Source organism: Leptonychotes weddellii, chromosome 2 (genome assembly GCF_054177405.1).
Source record: "Leptonychotes weddellii isolate Sample4059 chromosome 2, ASM5417740v2, whole genome shotgun sequence".
Classification (NCBI taxonomy): Eukaryota; Metazoa; Chordata; class Mammalia; order Carnivora; family Phocidae; genus Leptonychotes; species Leptonychotes weddellii.
In genome coordinates, this window is record NC_138370.1 from 25,411,171 (window position 1) to 25,429,018 (window position 17,848).

General features: G+C 39.1%; 1 protein-coding gene across 5 annotated transcripts in view; it reads right to left on the reverse strand.

Annotated features, from left to right (window-relative positions):
- Positions 1-224: 224 nt before the first annotated feature.
- The window catches only part of POFUT3 (protein O-fucosyltransferase 3), a 73,905-nt gene continuing 56,281 nt past the window's right edge, over positions 225-17,848 (reverse strand). For all 5 annotated transcript variants that reach the window (XM_081808932.1, XM_081808939.1, XM_006748119.3 and 2 more), the window contains 2 exons: positions 14,032-14,867; positions 225-3,751 (listed from right to left, as the gene is read on the reverse strand). In XM_081808932.1, coding sequence (XP_081665058.1) covers positions 3,527-3,751; positions 14,032-14,867 — 1,061 coding nt within the window. In that variant the 3' untranslated portion in view covers positions 225-3,526. The remainder of the gene's footprint in view (positions 3,752-14,031; positions 14,868-17,848) is intronic.

The following is a 17,848-nucleotide window of genomic DNA, read 5'->3' on the forward strand; positions in this document are numbered from 1 at the left end:
GAGAGGGAGAGGGAGACTCTCCAACAGACTCCCCATTGAGAGCAGAGCCCAACACAGGGCTTGATCCCATGACCCTGAGATCATGAGCTGAGCTGAAATCAAGAGTCTGACGCTTAACTGACCGAGCCACCCAGGCGCCCCCAAGATATCATCTTTAGATGGTATACTGGAGAGTTGGGGACTAAAACTAGGTCTTCTTACTAGAGTCATAGTTCATAATTCAATTTTCCAAGTTTTATAAGCATTTTTATTTCTATAATCAGAAGAAATAAAGATATAGGTCGACATTAGAATTATGCAGCAAAGACGATTATCACTAATGACAACAACAAAAATGAAAACAAAGAAATTCCCTAAAGAAGGGTAAGAAAGTGCTTTACAGAACATTCAGGATTGCAAAGTTATTTGAAACATAAACTAACCACCATTATTCTCGGCCTGTGAACTTTTACATTTTATACGTTAAAGATTCCAAGAAAAACATATGTTATTTATGTAGAGTTGTACCCATGATGCTTCAGATAATATCATTCACTGAAAACTAACTCTCCATCGGAGTCCCCTAATGCCTTGTCATCTTTAGCAGGAATTATGAGCTACACTAATGGTTTTTTTTTAAATGCACAGTATAACACTGGACATTTCAAGTTCAGGTCTGTGCTGTGCTCGGATTCATACAGTGTTCTATAGATATTAGGTTTGTTCTCCTATGTGTAATCTACAACGTTTGACTCAAAGCAAGGACGTTCATTTTTGCTTATGTCTTCCACTTCTCAGTAGCGCATATAACACTGCATTCAATCTGTGACTAAAATGACAATAATCTCAACTGATACTCTAGTTACTGGACTCTAGCTCTTAAGAGCAACAAAGAAGCCAGTCCACAATCAGGTTCTGAAATTTTATAATTGCTATGTGATCAATGGTCAAAGTTATCTCATTTTCAGGTGAAGATCTGAAGACTATTGACTAACATTAGTAAGCCCTTTCTTCAACATTTCTGAAAAGGTTTCTATCCACCTTGTCATATCACTTAGAAAATCGGTCTCTGAGAACAATCCAAGCAAAACGCATTGACGCCCTAAACAGAATGTTGCATCATACCAAGTCCTTCACAGCCATGAGCCATTCTTCACAGCAGCCTGGTGAGAGAGGACTCTCTCTTAATCATAGTTCACAAATGGAGACAGTGTGGTAAAGAGAAAGGTACGGTCTGATGGGATCAATGGATACAATGTCACTGAGGGGACTTACATGGAACTCAAAACCGCACAGCTCCCCATTTGCAGATAAGAATCCTGCTACAGTGGGGCCACGCCTCTCACCCCATGACAGCAATTATCACAGACGAGGGTACCATCTTATTAATACAAATCCTATTACAGAAGACACATGTGCTAAACAAAAAAAAATATTAATAATTAAAGTCTCAAATCTATGGGTACTCAAAGAGTCCCAAAGAACTTTTAATCTATTTTCTCTGAAACACACCTCATTTTCAATCCCACGGAATTCCCTCTCCTCCATCCTCTTCCCCTACAAGATGTTTATGCCCCATTAAACAATCAATTATTTCATTTCCCTAAATTTGTTCAGGGCTACATACTTCAGAAAAGTTTAGGCAGAATTTTGTCTACGGAGTCTTGATGAAGAACCAAGATAGAACAAAACTACACTCAATATTGAGGCTTAAAACATATATGCAGCATATGAGCACTGGGTATTTGTTTAAGGCATTTATGGAGAACTGGATCTCTCGGATAATACCTCACCAAATGCACACATCACATCCTGGGCTTTTTACTAAGAGTACGACAACAAAACTCATTTAATATACAATTTAAAATCTGGTCTGTAACAAACACTCTCCCTTTCCAATGCTTTCCCTTTGGATATCATCAGAAAAAAAATGGCAGAGATAACCTACTTTCTATCCCTAATACTACCCAAGAAGTATGCTTCTTCCTCCAAAGAGCTTTCTTCCCTTGAAAACCATGCAGTGGCTCTAAAGGATTTGCTACTGCCTGAGTAAAAACTTCTACAAAATTAAACTTCTTAATTTTGATAAACAAAGAACATTATGCAGAGAAGAACTTCAAAGACCAGCCCAATCGCTTCTTTTTAGGTGCAAAAACTAAGGCCCAGGGAGGTTAAGAGAGTTGTACCAAATCATATTCAGTTAATGGCAGTGCTGGGATTGAGAAAAATGCAGTCATAGAACCTTCTCCCACCCAGCAATGTGACCTTTCTTGTTCCTGAGCAAATGGACTGGTTTCAGGCACATGAAGCAATGGTTTCAGTCCTCATTCTCCCTGCACAGCCAGAGAGAGCACTCCTCGTGGAAGAGATTGCACATGGCTGGCACATGAAGGCACTGGCCTGGGGTAAAGAGGTAGCTGGCACCACGGGAGCTGTCCTAAGTTTCACCCGCACACCACATAGGGGACATGAGAATCAGGGACTCTTCCTGTCCTCGGGAGCTGACGTCTTTCCACAATAAAGAGCACCAAAGCCAGGATATGTCCGGTAACAACAGGCTTTAGGATCCTCTAAAAGCCTCCCCACCCCCACATGGGAAGAAAATGCGAGCCAGTGTTGTCTCCTTGTCTTTCAAGGAGCTCCAGTGGATGCTCCCAACAGGACAGCTGAAACTTCTCTGTGACAGGATCAGAAATGACAAGGAATGCTCACCCACCAGAGTGGATTGCCCACTATTACAGGCTGTACATCATCCTACACAACACAACCAGAGTTCCTGGGGGCCATTCACTTCCACTCTCACATTGATCGGAGGGTACAGGGTGTCCGGCCGGGATCACATGATTATTACTCTGTTCTGCAGGATAAGGGACCATGGAGAACATCTCACTGTTCAAAACACACAAGGAGGAGGCTTATCTTCAGAAGACATTCCACTTCAGGGGGGGAAAATGGGGGAGGAGGCAGGGCAAGATGAAAAGAAGAAAGAGAGGTAGTAAGAGTAAGAAGGCAGACAGGCATACATTCTTCTAACTTGAAGAGAAAAAGCGGATAAAATTCACACAGCTTTTATTACTCACTTACATCCCTGGAAACCAACAGATGGAATCTCTCATTGCCAAGTTCTAATGCATTTCACGTTCATGCTCAGCATCAGGACACTGGGCTTGCCAAATACTAATAAACTGCAGACTGTGAGGTGAGTATCAAGAATCCACAGCTCCGCCCTCTGCCTCCCTTGCAGGGAGGGGAGCACTCAATTCACATTAGCTGAATTTCCACAAAAAGCGGCAGGTACATCGGTCCAGACATGTAAATGGAAGGTGACCATAAGAAATATTTACTTTTTTAGTATAAAAAATATAGAGGTGACCCCTAAGGGCAATTCACATCCATTATGTGCAAGGGCTCATCATGAGTACGGCAGCAAGTACTCCTTATCCTAAAGGATAGTCAACAAAGTAGCTATGATATTCATATATTAAGGCAACCTAGAAAATAAACCTCAAGAGAGCTTTAGTCTATATCATTCTGACACTTGTAGAAATTAGTCCTTGAATACCAGGGCCCAAAACTCTTGAGCTGAAAAATTTTTATTCCTATCAACCAGCCACCTTAGTGCCTGGGCTTCTTTCTTGGATTGCTCAAAGCTTGGTATCCACATGTCCCGCAAAGAGCTCCAACGTGGAGCCAGAGGTGAGAAAGCAAACACCGCAGGTTCTGGGCAACTCAGGTGTGTCACGTCAGCCTTCCATCTTTTGGGTGGTAAACCCTGTTTGAGAGAAAGGAAAAAAGAATTAAATATATAAGAAAGCACAAGTCTTGGGTTCCTGCCTCAAAATAACAGAACCCAACATATACTTTTCCTTTTTAAAGCAAATATCTTCACTCCATAGTGACACAAACAGTCTCCTGCTAAACGTTTTTACAAAATTCCAGAACACAGGAAAGAAGGAAGAGATTCTACAACCTCCATGAGAGGAAACATCTAATTCTGAGGATTGGCAGTTAGGATGGTTTTAGATCTCTTGACATTAACACTGGAAGTTAAAAAGCAATGGTAAGACTAACTGATGAATGAACATTAGTGGGGAAAACTTTAAGGAGAAAAAGGATACTTGCATAGCCTCACAATACCTCCCCCCAAATATTTATTCGTTAGACATAGGTCCACAAATTGTTTGATAATTCTGCACTCAAGGAGGTGGAGCTTAATTCTTCTCCCTTTGAACATGGCCTGGACATAGTGACTCGCTTAATGGAAAGGGAAAACTAGTAAACTCACAGAGAAAACCTAGCAAATACCACCTTAACCAAATGATCAAAGTTAACATCATCAGTAATAAGTCACATTGATATGATGTGTCCCCTGATATGGTGTGAAGAGAAGGGCCCTTTCACCTCTGCAGTCATATTCCCCCAAATCCATAACCTACATTTTAACATGAGAAGACATCAGACAAATGCATGGAGGGGCAGTCTACAAAAATATTGCTCTTCCAAAGTATCAAAGTTCTTAAAAATAAGGAAACTGAATAGCTGATCACAGTTTGGAGGAGACTAGGGAGACATGAGAGCTAATTTCAATTTGGTATCTTGGATTTGATCCTGGAACAAAGGATAACAAAGGATTTTAGTGGAAAAACTGGTGAAATATGACTAAAGTGTGCAGGTCAGTTAAGAGCAGTGGGTCAACATTAATTTCTTAAGTTTTGACAAATGTACCATGGTGATGTACAATGTTAACAATAGGGGAGGCCAGGTGTGGGGTGTACAGGAATTCTGTACTATCTTTGTAACTTCTGTCAATCTAAAATCATTTCAAAATTAAAAGTCTTTTAGAAGGCGATGCAAAATGCCTCCAAATTCTAAGAAAAATGGATAGTTTACACTCAGCTAAACTATTGCTTAAGTGTTAGAGTAGAATGAAGACATTTCAGACATCCTTGTGTATCCCTTCTCGAGAAGCTGTACGAGGGTAGGATCAAACAAAAGAGCAGAACTAAGGAAAAGGGAGACAAGCACGCAAGAGATGTGTCAGAAAAAGATAAGAAAGGAAAATCCCCACATGCTGGGGAAGGGAGCTCTCAGGCTGGTGCTCCACACGAGGTGGCGAGGGCAGCCGGCACGCTGGGGAAGCGCAGAAGGCTCTGTGAGCAATTTCTTCAACAAGATGAATGAACTGGATGTCTGGTAGATCTGAACATCTTCAAAGGAGAGTTAAACAATCAAGAAGGATTGACTGAGTGATATGTACATATAAAAATAATCAAACAAGAAGGCAAATGAGAGGGAAACAAAAAGCTGTCCAGGCGAGGGAAACAGATCACAGTACACTAAATGGTTCATCTCAGAATAGCAGGTGCACAATCATGATCACATAAACACTGAACATCAAAAAAAATGAGTGTATAAGCATGTTATTTAGACACAATGAATAAATACCAAAATAATTAGCTAAATGTGGTGGTAAGAGATTGCCACTGGGGAGGGGGGAAGGGGAAAATAAAAGACTGCTCTTTTTTTAACTTTGCAGAATTATTTAATAGTTTAAGTTTGTGCATATATATCTATTTCTAAAAAAAATTTTAACTCGAAGATAATAGGGTTTATAATGTGTTGGATCTGTAATAATTAGAATCTTCACCCATCAGGAAATTAGAAAGCAGAGGAGAAAAATCAATTTGGAAAGACAATAATTTGGGTACCTACCTATGGTTGGATCAACATATTCTCTCTTTGTTAAACCTACCATTAGAAGCATATTAGAAGATATTAGGGTGTAGCCTGAAAAAGAGATGACTAGAATGCACATAAAGCCTTCTTCAAGCATCTGAAGGGACTCTAAGTAGAAGAATGAATTAACATCCCTCTTGGAAGAGGGACAAGGATACAGTTGCTTAAATCCTCCCTGCTCTTAGGGACCACTGACAAATGATCATGGAGTCTGGCTTCCAAGGGCCTGGAACTAGAGCACAGTTTCTTTACCAAGACAACACTGAGTACAGAGAACCAGAACACAAATCCAAATAGCAAACCACTAGGAAATGCTAAACTTAAAATCTGGGAAGTCTAAACAATAATATAAAATAATACAAAAAAAAATTTTTTTTCAAAAAACCAGAAGTAAGTTCAAACTGGGGTTACTTTAGCCAGAGTTCATGGCTAGGTAGAAACTGTTTTTGGAGCAAGAGCAGAACAGAATCAAGTAAGGAGAACCCAACGTGATTACCATGAAAGAACTTTTGAGAAGCCACTGCTCACATTTATTGACCGATAGGTACAGGTGCAAACCTATAACCCATCGAGCTAGAGTCAGAAGCTGGTAGCTAAGAATGGACTAGAGAAGGGAAAGTGTTCAAAACAAAGAACAATATAAATGTCAAAACTAACAGAAGATAAAATGGGCTGCCTTAAAAAATAATGAAATTGCCAACACTGGAAATGTTCCAAGATCATTAGCAGATGACTTGTTCATGATACTTGAATCACCAGTCGGCTGGTAGCCATACTGACCACATACTGTTGGACGGCCTTCCCAACCCTGACCTTGCATAACTGTTTATATGAGAAAGCCAGTAATAATACTCTGTTTCCTTGCCTGCCCACTCCAGAGTCCATTCAACAGTGTACGACAAAGTTACATCTGAGGTGATATCACAAAGAAAAGAATCTTATGAAATGGACTCTTAACTCTAGTGTTCTTGTAGAAATATTTCACAGTATGACCTGAAGGAAGTGTGTTTGATGAAATAGTTATGACATTTTAAAAGTAAGAAAATTTCAGCATCCCAAATGGACTTTCCAGCTGTGGTTCTGGGCAGAAAAACAGGCTGTTTCTAAAGTATGATTAACAAATATTTTGCTTCCAAAGAGGACATGGCTCCTATTTTAACAGTAAGGACAAAGTCAAATAAACTATAAATTCATAAATTTTCTTGAGCCCATCAGGGAACTGAAATCACACAGCAACCAAGTAAACTGAATTCCACAGTGACAAGACCCTCTAAAGAAAGATGGGTACATGATCTGTTTAACCTTTGACAGAACACAGGAGAAAGAGGTGGTCATCATACAAATAGGTAATAAGTCAGTTAAATTTTTAACACATTCTTAAAGGTGAAGTATGGGCTACTATGCTGGTTTGGAATCCCTAGGAGCCCCAGACACAAAACAAGAGTTCAAATCCACTCTAAAGCTCTTTCCCATGGACCTTCATCAGTTACGCAAAAGGAAGATTAGGAGCGGAACAGAAAACTGAAAATATTTTAAACTGAATTAACATTAACATAATAATCTAAATTTGTAGGAGGTAGCTCAAGCAGTGATTAGGGAATTTTATAGCATTAAATATGTATATTATAAAAGTATAAAGGCTTAAAATCAATGACCCAAGTTTCTACCTTAAGTTTGAAAAGAGCAAATTAAGCCCAAATTAAGAATTAAAATAATAAAGAACAGAAATCATTAAGATATAAAGCAAAATAAAAATAATGAAATCAAAAGCTAATTATTTGAATAGATCAATGAAATGGATAAACATCTGGATTAATCATAAAAAAAGACACAAATTAATATCAGACATGATGGAGGTGACATATAGACACTACAGACATTAAAAGAATAAAGGAATACTAATAATGGTATGCCAGTCAATTTCACAACTTGAATAAAATGAAAAAAATATTCCTTCGAAGACACAATCTACCAAAGTTCACTCAAAAAGAAATGAATAAGGGGAGCCTGGGTGGCTCAGTCGTTAAGCATCTGCCTTTGGCTCAGGTCATAATCCCAGGTCCTGGGATCGAGCCCTGCATCAGGCTCCCTGCTCAGCGGGAGGCCTGCTTCTCCCTCTCCCATTTCCCCTGCTCTCTTGCTGTGTCTCTGTCAAATAAATAATAAAATCTTTAAAAAAAAAAAAAAGAAATGAATAAGAGGAACAGCTTTATATCTATTAAAAACAATTCAATTTATACTTAAAAACTTTCCCACAAAAAAAACAAAACAAAGAACTACGGATTGATGACTGGCTGGTAAATTGAACAAAATATGTAAGGAAAAAATAATACCAATTCTACACAAACTCTTTCAGAACACACAAGAAAAGGGGTGCCTGGGTGGCTCAGTCGTTAAGCATCTGCCTTTGGCTCAGGTCATGATCTCAGGGTTCTAGGATGGAGCCCCACATTGGGCTCCCTGCTCCGCAGGAAGCCTGCTTCTCCCTCTCCCATTCCTCCTGCTTGTGTTCCTTCTCTCACTGTGTCTCTCTCTGTCAAATAAATAAATAAAATCTTTAAAAAAAAAGAGAGAAAAAAAATAAAAAGAAAACACAAGAAAAGGGAAGGTGAGACCAGCATTACCAGATAAGAAAACTAGCCAAGGCATTAGGAGAAAAACATGGAACAGTATACCTCATGAATGTAGACGCAAAAATTCCTAACAAAAATTTTAGCAATTCAATTCCAAAAATAAATAAGAAGGATATACATTATAACCAAGTGAAGTTTATCTCAGGAAAACAAGTCAGTTTAACCTTCAAAAATAATCACTATAACTCACCATTAAATAAACTAAAAAAGAAAAACCATATGATTGTCTCAATGGAAAGAGAAAATCATTTAACAAATTCCACATCCACTCATGATAAAAATCCTCATAAAAGTAAGAACAGAAGGAAATTTTCTCAATTTGATAAAGGGCATCAACCAAAATCCTACAGTTAACATCATAAACAATAATGAAAAACAGTATTTTCTCTCTATGACAGGGAACAAGATGAAGACATATGGTCCCAACAGTACTATTCAAAATTGTAATGAAGGTCTTAGTGCAGTAAGGGATAAAAAGAGAAGACATTAAAGGCAAATGGATTGGAAGTCCAGGTAAAATCATCTTTTTTTTTTGTAAACAATATGATCATTTATGTAAAAAAAAATCCTAAGAAATCTATAAAAAAGATACAGAATTAAACAGTGTAATTAACAAGGTTGTAGTCCATGAAGTCAACATATAAAATCAATTTTACTTCTATGTACTAGCAGCAAACAATCAGAAAATAAAGTTTTTTAAAAATAGCATTTGCTATAGTATCAAAAAATGTGAACTACTTAGGTATAAATTTGACCAAAGGGTTATAAAAAAAACCTGTACACAATAAACTACAAAGTAATGTCTAGAGAAATTAAAGACCTAAATAAATGGATAGATCTATCATTCTTATGGATTAAATGTCTCAATATTGTCAATTCTCCCCCAAATTAATACATACACTCAATGTAATCCCAGTGAAAATGCTATCAAGCATTCTCATACAAATTGGCAAACTGACTCTAAAATTTATATGGAAAAGCAAAAGACCTAAAATGGTGAAAATAATTTTGAAAAAGAACCAAGTTGGAATATTGACGCTATCTCATTTCAAGACTTATTATGAAGCTACAGTACTTAAATATAGGCATATTTACCAGTCTAGAAATTAACCCATAGATAAGGCCAATTGAGTTTTGAAAAAAAGCCAAGGTAATTCAATCATGAAAAAATAATCTTTCCAACAAATGGTGCCAATACTATTGGATATCCATATAAACAAACCTCAACTCTGACACAATGCTGCATTACAAAAATTAACTGTAAGTTGACTATAGACCTACGTGTCTTGCTGGACAAAATTTCTAGAATAAAATAGAAGCATATCTTACTGACCCTGGGTTACACAAAGATTTTTAAACAGGACACAAAAAACACAAATGATTAAAGAAAAAAATGATGAGCTGGACTTCATCAAAATTAAAAACTATACACTTCAAAAGATACCATTAAGAAAATGGAAAAACAAAGTGCCTGGGTGGTTAAGTTGGTTAAGCATCTGCCTTCAGCTCAGGTCATGATCCCAGGGTACTGGGATCGAGTCCCGTGTCAGGCTCCCTGCTCAGAGGGAGCCTACTTCTCCCTCTCCCTCTGCCGTTCCCCCTGCTTGTGCTCTCTCTCTCAAATAAATAAATGAAATCTAAAAAAGAAAAAGAAAAGAAAATGGAAAAACAACCCCAAAACTGGAAGAAAACATTTGTTGTATAAAGGATTCTTACAACTCAAGATTAACAACTCAATTTTTTTAAATGAGCAAAGATTTGAAGAGACATATCCCCAGAGAAGACATTGATGGCAAATAAGTCATTAAAAGATACTCAAAATAATTAGTTACTAGAGAAACACAAATTAACTCACAGTGAGATACCAGTATGCTCCCACCATAATGGCAAAAACTAAAAGACTGACCACACCAACTGTTAATGAATGGAAATCTCATACAATGCTGGTGGGAAGGTAAGAGAACAACTCTGGGAAACAGTTTGGTAATTTCTCAAAATGTGAAACATACACCTACTATACGACCTAGCCATTTCGCTCATAGGTATTTACAGAAGAGGTATGAAAACCTAGGTCCATACAAAGACTTGTACGTAAGTGTCATAGCAGCTTTATTTATAACAGCCAGAAACGGGAAACAACTCAAATGTCCATCAACAGGTGAATGGCTAAGGACATTTTGGTATGTGCAAACCACAACAATAAAGAGAAACTACTGATACACACAGTGTTGTGGATGAATGTCAACATTATCATGTGGAGTGAGAGAAGCCAGGCACAAAAGAGAATCATTACATGATTCCATTTATATAGAATTCTAGAAAACTGACTTAACTTCTTTGTCAAAAGTGACAAAAAGCAGATGTATGGTTGCCTAAGGAAGGGGTCAGAGGGATGGATTAAAAAAGGACATGAGGAAACTCTTAAGGAGGACAGAAATGTTTGTTATCTTGATTGTGGTGATGATTTCACAGGTATATGTCACAATTAATCAACCATACACTTTAAATATGTGCAGCTTATTGTAATCAATTATACCTCAAAGCTAATTTTTTGAAAGTTTATCCCAATTCTGTGAAGTTGTATCTGTGATGATTCCACGTTATATCTCCTATGATAGCCTTTTTGAGAACAGGATCATTCATCAGTAAATGTTCTTTAACTGACTAAATTAATTAATTCAATATTGAAAGACTTTCCCCTACATAAATAAAGTATGCAACACAGAGTACAGGCCTACTCGGATTCAATAGGTGTGGTGGACAGACTGCAGATGGCCCCCAGGATTCCTGCCTCCTGGTATTCATGCCCTTATGCATGGTATCCATCACTAGCTTCTAAGCCATAAAATACAGCAAAGGTGAGAGAATGTATGTGATTACGTATACATGATCACATACACACCCGTTGTAGCACTTTCACTCCCTTGCTGGCTTTGAGGAAGCAGGCAGCCAGGCTGGCGAAGCCAATATACCAAGGAACTGTGAGTGGCCTCTAAAGGCCAAGGGCAGCCTCCAGCCAGCAAGAAACTGAAGCCCTCAATCCTACAGCCTCAAGAAACTGAATCTGCCAACAAGCATGTGACTTTAGAAACAGACCCGTCCCCAGTTGAGCCTCCAGATGAACACCCAGCCCTGACTGATACATTGATACCAGGCCTCCACGAACCCACCTAAGCCATGAACTAACCCACAGAGACTGTGAGATGACAAGTGTGGGTTGTTTTAAGCCACTAAGTTTGTGACAATATTGTTTACACAGCAGTAGATAATTCACTGGGTCTGTGTGGAGGGAGAGCAGGGGAGGAGCAGAGTAGAAAAAGGGGAAATGCATTCAATATTCTTATAGTATTTTCTACATCCAAGTACAATAATTAAATTATTATCAACCACAAGATAAAAAGTAATCGGAGTTAGAGGAAATCAAATTATTTCTTTTAGCTCTTCTTTGGCTGAAAGAGAAAAAGTGAAGAAACATATAAGTAGCTTACTTTAAGGCATGCCATATGTAAGTTGTAAAACAAATGAATAAATGCAAGTGAAAAGAACTGGTCGAAAACCTTTAATTTACTTTCACTGTATATTTTGTTCTGCTTTTCAATAATGAGCACATTAGCATTTAAGAATTGTAGCACAATCATTGAAATGCAAGCAAAACCTTTTAATCATCTTCACTCACCACCCCTCTGGGAGGAATAAGAACTCACCAGAGGACAACCTACTCCATCTACTTCTCTTCAAAGACTCCAAAGAGAAGGACATTCAATTACACCACCTTCAGCACCTTCAGGCACTCTGAAACACCATAGTTAGCTGTCCCTGTTGGAAATGCAGGAATATATGTACTCTCCTATGATTTTTAAAATCTAGCTACCAGTGTCATTGTACACTCTTTTCCAGTCCCCAGCAATCATTCCAACAGGGTGTCCGTGAGGTGCAGAAGCAGTTAGGGTTTGTGTAGTTCTCTGGCTTTCTGTGACTGTAATCCCCAAGCCTGGCAAGGATCGTGATAGGTAGCCCTGGCAAATCATCACCGTCAGAAGTTCTGTTTTCTGCTTTGGTAGATTTTCAGAAGAAATAATTGGGATACCATGGGCAATTAATGTGGCCTCTACTTTCTCTCATGTTTTTTGCAGTGTGTGGATTTTGGTTTTTGCTGTAATGTGCCCTTATAAATTAAGTCAGAAAGGAAGTCACTGGAAATCAGGATGAGAGAAATGATATAATATTTAGTGTTCATGTTGCTGACCAAGACACTTGGTTTAAAATAAATGATTTTATGAGTAAAAATTTGTTATATAAAACCAGATAAAATAATTTAAATTTTTATAGTAAAATGAGGAAAATGATCTTGCAAACATTTTTAATTTGTCTAAACATACAAATATTTAGAATATGAAAGCCTTATATGGTATACATATAATACACAAAAATAATTCCATATACTGTATAGGCTTATGTCTGACCTGAAATTAATATGCTAGCCAAAATCAACATTTCAATATTTAACAAAAATTATTTGTCTTCAGAGAATTTAGATAAATGTTATGTGTATATGGAAGTCAGGCAAGGGAATGATGGGTGATAGCCAAGCAGTATATGTGGGCAATCTCTTTTTTTTTATTTCAAAAGTAATTGAAATTAATCTTTCTTTTTCTTTCAGTAAATTACCTTTTAACAAATTTAGCTATATACAAAGTGGGGCCATTCCTGGTAAACATAAGTAAAATAAGCAAATAACCAAATGTTAATAGCATCAAGAAATTTGAAGACAATACTAAGAAATTTATTTTTTATTTTTTTTTAAGCAGGCTCCAATGCAGGGCTTGAACTCATGACCCTGAGATCAAGATCTGAATGGAGATCAAGAGTCAGGCGCTTAACCAACTGAGCCACCCAGGGACCCAGAAATTTCTTTAGAATACTTTAAGAAAAAGAAATCTTTTAAGGATTATCCATCATTATTTGAACATTTTCTCTATATTAATAAGCATGTGTGTGCCAGAAAGATAAAGAGCAGGGATGAGAGAGAGAGATGTTAATTGATTGCATACATGAAATGAAAATAAGTTTCTTTTTTTTTTTAAGATTTTATTTATTTGTTTGACAGAGAGAGAGAACAAGCAAGGGGAACAGCAGAGGGAGAGGAGGAAGCAGGCTCCCCACTGAGCAGGGAGCCAGATGCAGGGCTTGATCCTGGGACCCTGGGATCATGACCTGAGCCGAAGGCAGATGCTTAATGGACTGAGCCACCCAGGCCCCCTGAAAATAAGTTTCGAAGAAGCACCTATGAGGCAAGCATGTAAGGGTCTGACAGAAAACAGAGCAGTGATGGAAAAGTTAAAGGACTGACCATGTGGATGAGATTCAGAACTCCCAAATTTTTTATTTTTTTGGCTTTCTTCCCTCCTCTGCAGCCTGCTTCTATCACTGCCCAGCAAGCACTTGCAGCATGGTGTCCTCCGGAAGAAACAATAAGGTTAAGGCCTTCAGGAAGAAGGACATGACTCATAAACTTCATGACAGTCCTCCAAGAAAGTAATGAAATATTCATCTCCCTGCAGTGCCTGGCCTCTTTAATGGGAATGAAGAGCTGTGGGAAAAGGCTGTGACAAAGGATGCAAAATGGCAGAGACCATCCAGATGGCCCTCCTAGTGCCTCTTTGCCAAACCTCCATTTGCTCACCTTTTCCAGAAGCCGGATATTATCCCACACCTTGCTGCACACCATACACTCAAATGCATCGATGTAGTTGTCCTGGTGGACATCTTGCACTCCCCATTTCCGTTCCCTGAGCGCTGCGAGAAGTCGCTGATTGGACACCTCACCCTTCAGCTTCCATTCTATGTAAGCCTCGTATAGTCTGTCATCATGATCCAGTTGTCTGATGTAACTTGCTAGTTCTCTAGGGTGAGCAAATTCTGATACGAGAATAGCACTTCTATTACTCGGGAGCCAGTCTGCAATGCTGGGGGACCCATAATACACAGGGACCACCCCCAGCTTCAGAGGTCTCCAGAACTTCTCAGTGATGTAGTCGTCACACACTGCGTTCTCGAAGGCAAGGATAAACTTATACTGTGCGATGATCCTATAAAAGCCTTCGGCATCCATAGAGGCTGGATTTTTCAGCTGCTGAGGGAGATCTTTGTTTCGTAAACACTCACCATAGGAATCGACCTCGATGTAAGTCATCAGCTCTCGAACATAGCTGTCCCTGTCTGACGGCGGGTCACAGTCTGACTGGACGTACACCAGTGGAGCAAGTCTTATTCGAAGGTTGTTTTTGGACCTCAAAGGGACCAGGTATCGGAGTGACTTCAGGACTTCTACGCCCTCCAAGTACTGGGTGGTCAGGGGCAAGTGGGAATGGCGGCTGAACGTGGCAGTGTAGTTGAACAAGGTGATGACTGGCTTGTGGAAGAGCTTATAATTGTTTTTCGGAGACTCTTCGTGAAAAAGGGCCCAGTCGTGATGGGCTTTCCGAGGCAAAGGTAAGCTATCTATATTAAAGTCAGTGCCTAGAAGAAGAAAAGAAAATATTAGTATGTGCAAGAGAATTTTAGTGTCCAACTTGGAGTCTACCTGGTAAGATTAGAATACAGAGAAGTCTGAAGCTACAAAGAAGCATGTCACAGTGTTGGCAAAATGCCTGGCAGTCAATCATGACTCTTTCACCCTAGAAACTGCTCAGGGAGAGGAGCACAAAGGAGAGGGACCCTCTTTCTGATTTTATGTTAAGAGAAATGGGAGTAGTGTCTAGCCTGGTTCTAAAGGGAGAATTTATTCCACTGCCTCTGGCAACTGGCTTTTCTTCCCAGAGGTGTTGTCTAAGAGAGGGCAGGAGAAATAAAGAGATATGGGGGCCTGGGTAGCTCAGTCGTTAAGCGTCTGCCTTCGGCTCAGCTCACGATCCCGGGGTCCTGGGATCAAGCCCCACATGGGGATCCCTGCTTGGCGGGAAGCCTGCTTCTCCCTCTCCCACTCCCCCTGCTTGTGTTCCTGCTCTCACTATCTTTCTCTGTTAAATAAATAAATAAAATCTTTAAAAAAACAAAAGAAAGAAAGCAATAGGCAATTCTTATAAAAAAAAAAAAGAGCAAGAGAAAGAAAGCCAAAAAGGGGAAAGCAACCAGCTTGGCAGCTTGGTGCACTGAAAAAAAAGTGAAATCATGCAAAAGTCACCAGAATAAATATGCAGGATAGATTTTTTTTTCATCCAGTATGATCGATTTCAACAAAGTGCAGTGAATCAATCACAGTCAAAATGGTAGACAAGAGGCTTTTAAAGACAAAACGGCTGATAATAGCACTATGCTACAGACCACTGCAGGATGGACATGAATTAACCAGCACATCAAGAAATAAAGAAGGCATAACAGGATTATAATTATGAATGATTCTAGCTTCCACAGGATTAATTGAGAAACCTTTGAAACATGATCATGTGCAGACAGAAGTGATGGATGTGGTGAACAGATGTTTCCTGACAGCGTGGATGGAGACTCAATCAGGAAGACGTCATTTCTATAACTGAGAAACGATTAAGACAATACTGCAATATGTAACACCAAATTCCTAAAGTGTTTCTGACACTGAAGATTTTGTGGCCCCTAATTTGAGTTTTTAAATGTAAGGAAATGGCCAAAAAAAAAAAAAAAAATCCATCTGCCACCCTTCACTGGGGGAAAAAAAAGGCCCAAATAAATGCTTCCAATGGAATAAAACATATTCTCTGGTAGAATTCATAACAATTAATTATTTCATGCTGATGCACACTCTCTCAAATAAATATATACTCTTTGGTGCCAACAGTACATCAATGAGAAATCAATTAATCAAGAAAGGCTTTTAAACAATTAAAGACTGAATAAAATTATGTTGGAGGACATATACTGAGCACAGAGAAGTTGCTGAACAAAGTACTACTGTCTTGATACCAGGCTTTTATTCTCAATGATCAGGAATGGAAGACTAACATATAAAAGTGGTTATGTATTCGTTTACTTAGCATTTGCTATATTTGCCCTTTAGCATCAAAAAGAATGCTCATCTACACACCTGACATGTAATGGCATATAGAGTTAAGTGGTCAGAAAGGTTAAAGGACAAATGTGAAGACTTGAAAGAGAAGCGAATTTGAGGAGAAAAGCAATTTATCGCATGAAGTGGTTGCTGGTCAACTGGCCAAGAATGGGAACGGGAACCCACCCACTTGAGTTAGAACGGAAAGTTTCCACTGAAGGCTGAACAAAAATCCAAGCCGTTTGCCTGGGATAGGAAGAACTAGAGTCCAATCCACAGGAGTCAGATGCAGGGATCAAGATGTAAGATTAAGATTGGAGGGGTATGGGGACACCTGGATGGCTCAGTCAGTTAAGCTTGTGCCTTCAGCTCAGGTCATGATCCCAGGGTCCTGGGATTGAATCCCACAATGGGCTCCTTGCTCAGCGGGGAGCCTTTTTTCTCCCTTTACCTGCCACTCCCCCTGCTTGTGCTCTCTCACTCTCTCGCGCGCTCTCTCTGACAAATAAATAAATAAAATCTTTAAAAAAAAATTGGAAGGGTATGATTAAAACAAAAGTGGGTCTAAATTGGGGGGGCAGGCACAGGTGTCTTGAGGGAGTGACTCAGACCCCAGTGGCTGTCTGCTGCTGCTATATGGCACATGGGTGATTCTTTGCCTCACCCTGGCTGTGCCACAGCAAAGACCCAAAATGCAGAGCAGGGAAGCAGAAAGACACAACGCCTGCCTCCTGTGCTTTGGAGAATGGAGAGGGCCTGGGTTTCATCTCTGCCCATCCACATCAGTAAAGCATAACAGGCACTAAAAATGGCTATGTGTAGGCCTTTCTGTGGCCAGTTTCTAGGTCCGCTCAGATTGTATTGATAATATGAATAGGACTTGAAACTGGTACCAATTATGAGCCATGAGCCCTTCATTCATTATAACTAGGAGATGAGAGCTTACCAGCTCATTATACCTTCAGCCAAGTTGCTACTGGAACCTCAATGTTGGAAGGAAGGGAAGAAGAGCGCGGGGTCCCTTGCATATGCAATCTATGGTAGTAAAAGGAGCCTGCAGAATCTAAGCAAGAAACATTTATTTATATTCATGTTTTAAAAAAGAACACAGCTAACTGAACATGATAAAAAAAATATAAAAAAATAATATATATAAATAAAATCCTTATTTAAAAAAGGGGGGAAGAACACAGCTTTTTTTTTAAATGAGTGTGTGAGGTTCTAGTACATCCATTTGAATTCTGTTTAGTTTGTAGGAGTGGGGTCATCTTTAAAAGTGGGGGAGGGCGCCTGGGTGGCTCAGTTGGTTAAGCGACTGCTTTCGGCTCAGGTCATGATCCTGGAGTCCCTGGATCGAGTCCCACATCGGGCTCCCTGCTCGGCAGGGAGTCTGCTTCTCCCTCTGACCCTCCCCCCTCTCATGTGCTCTCTCTCATTCTCTCTCAAATAAATAAATAAAATCTTTAAAAAAAAAAAA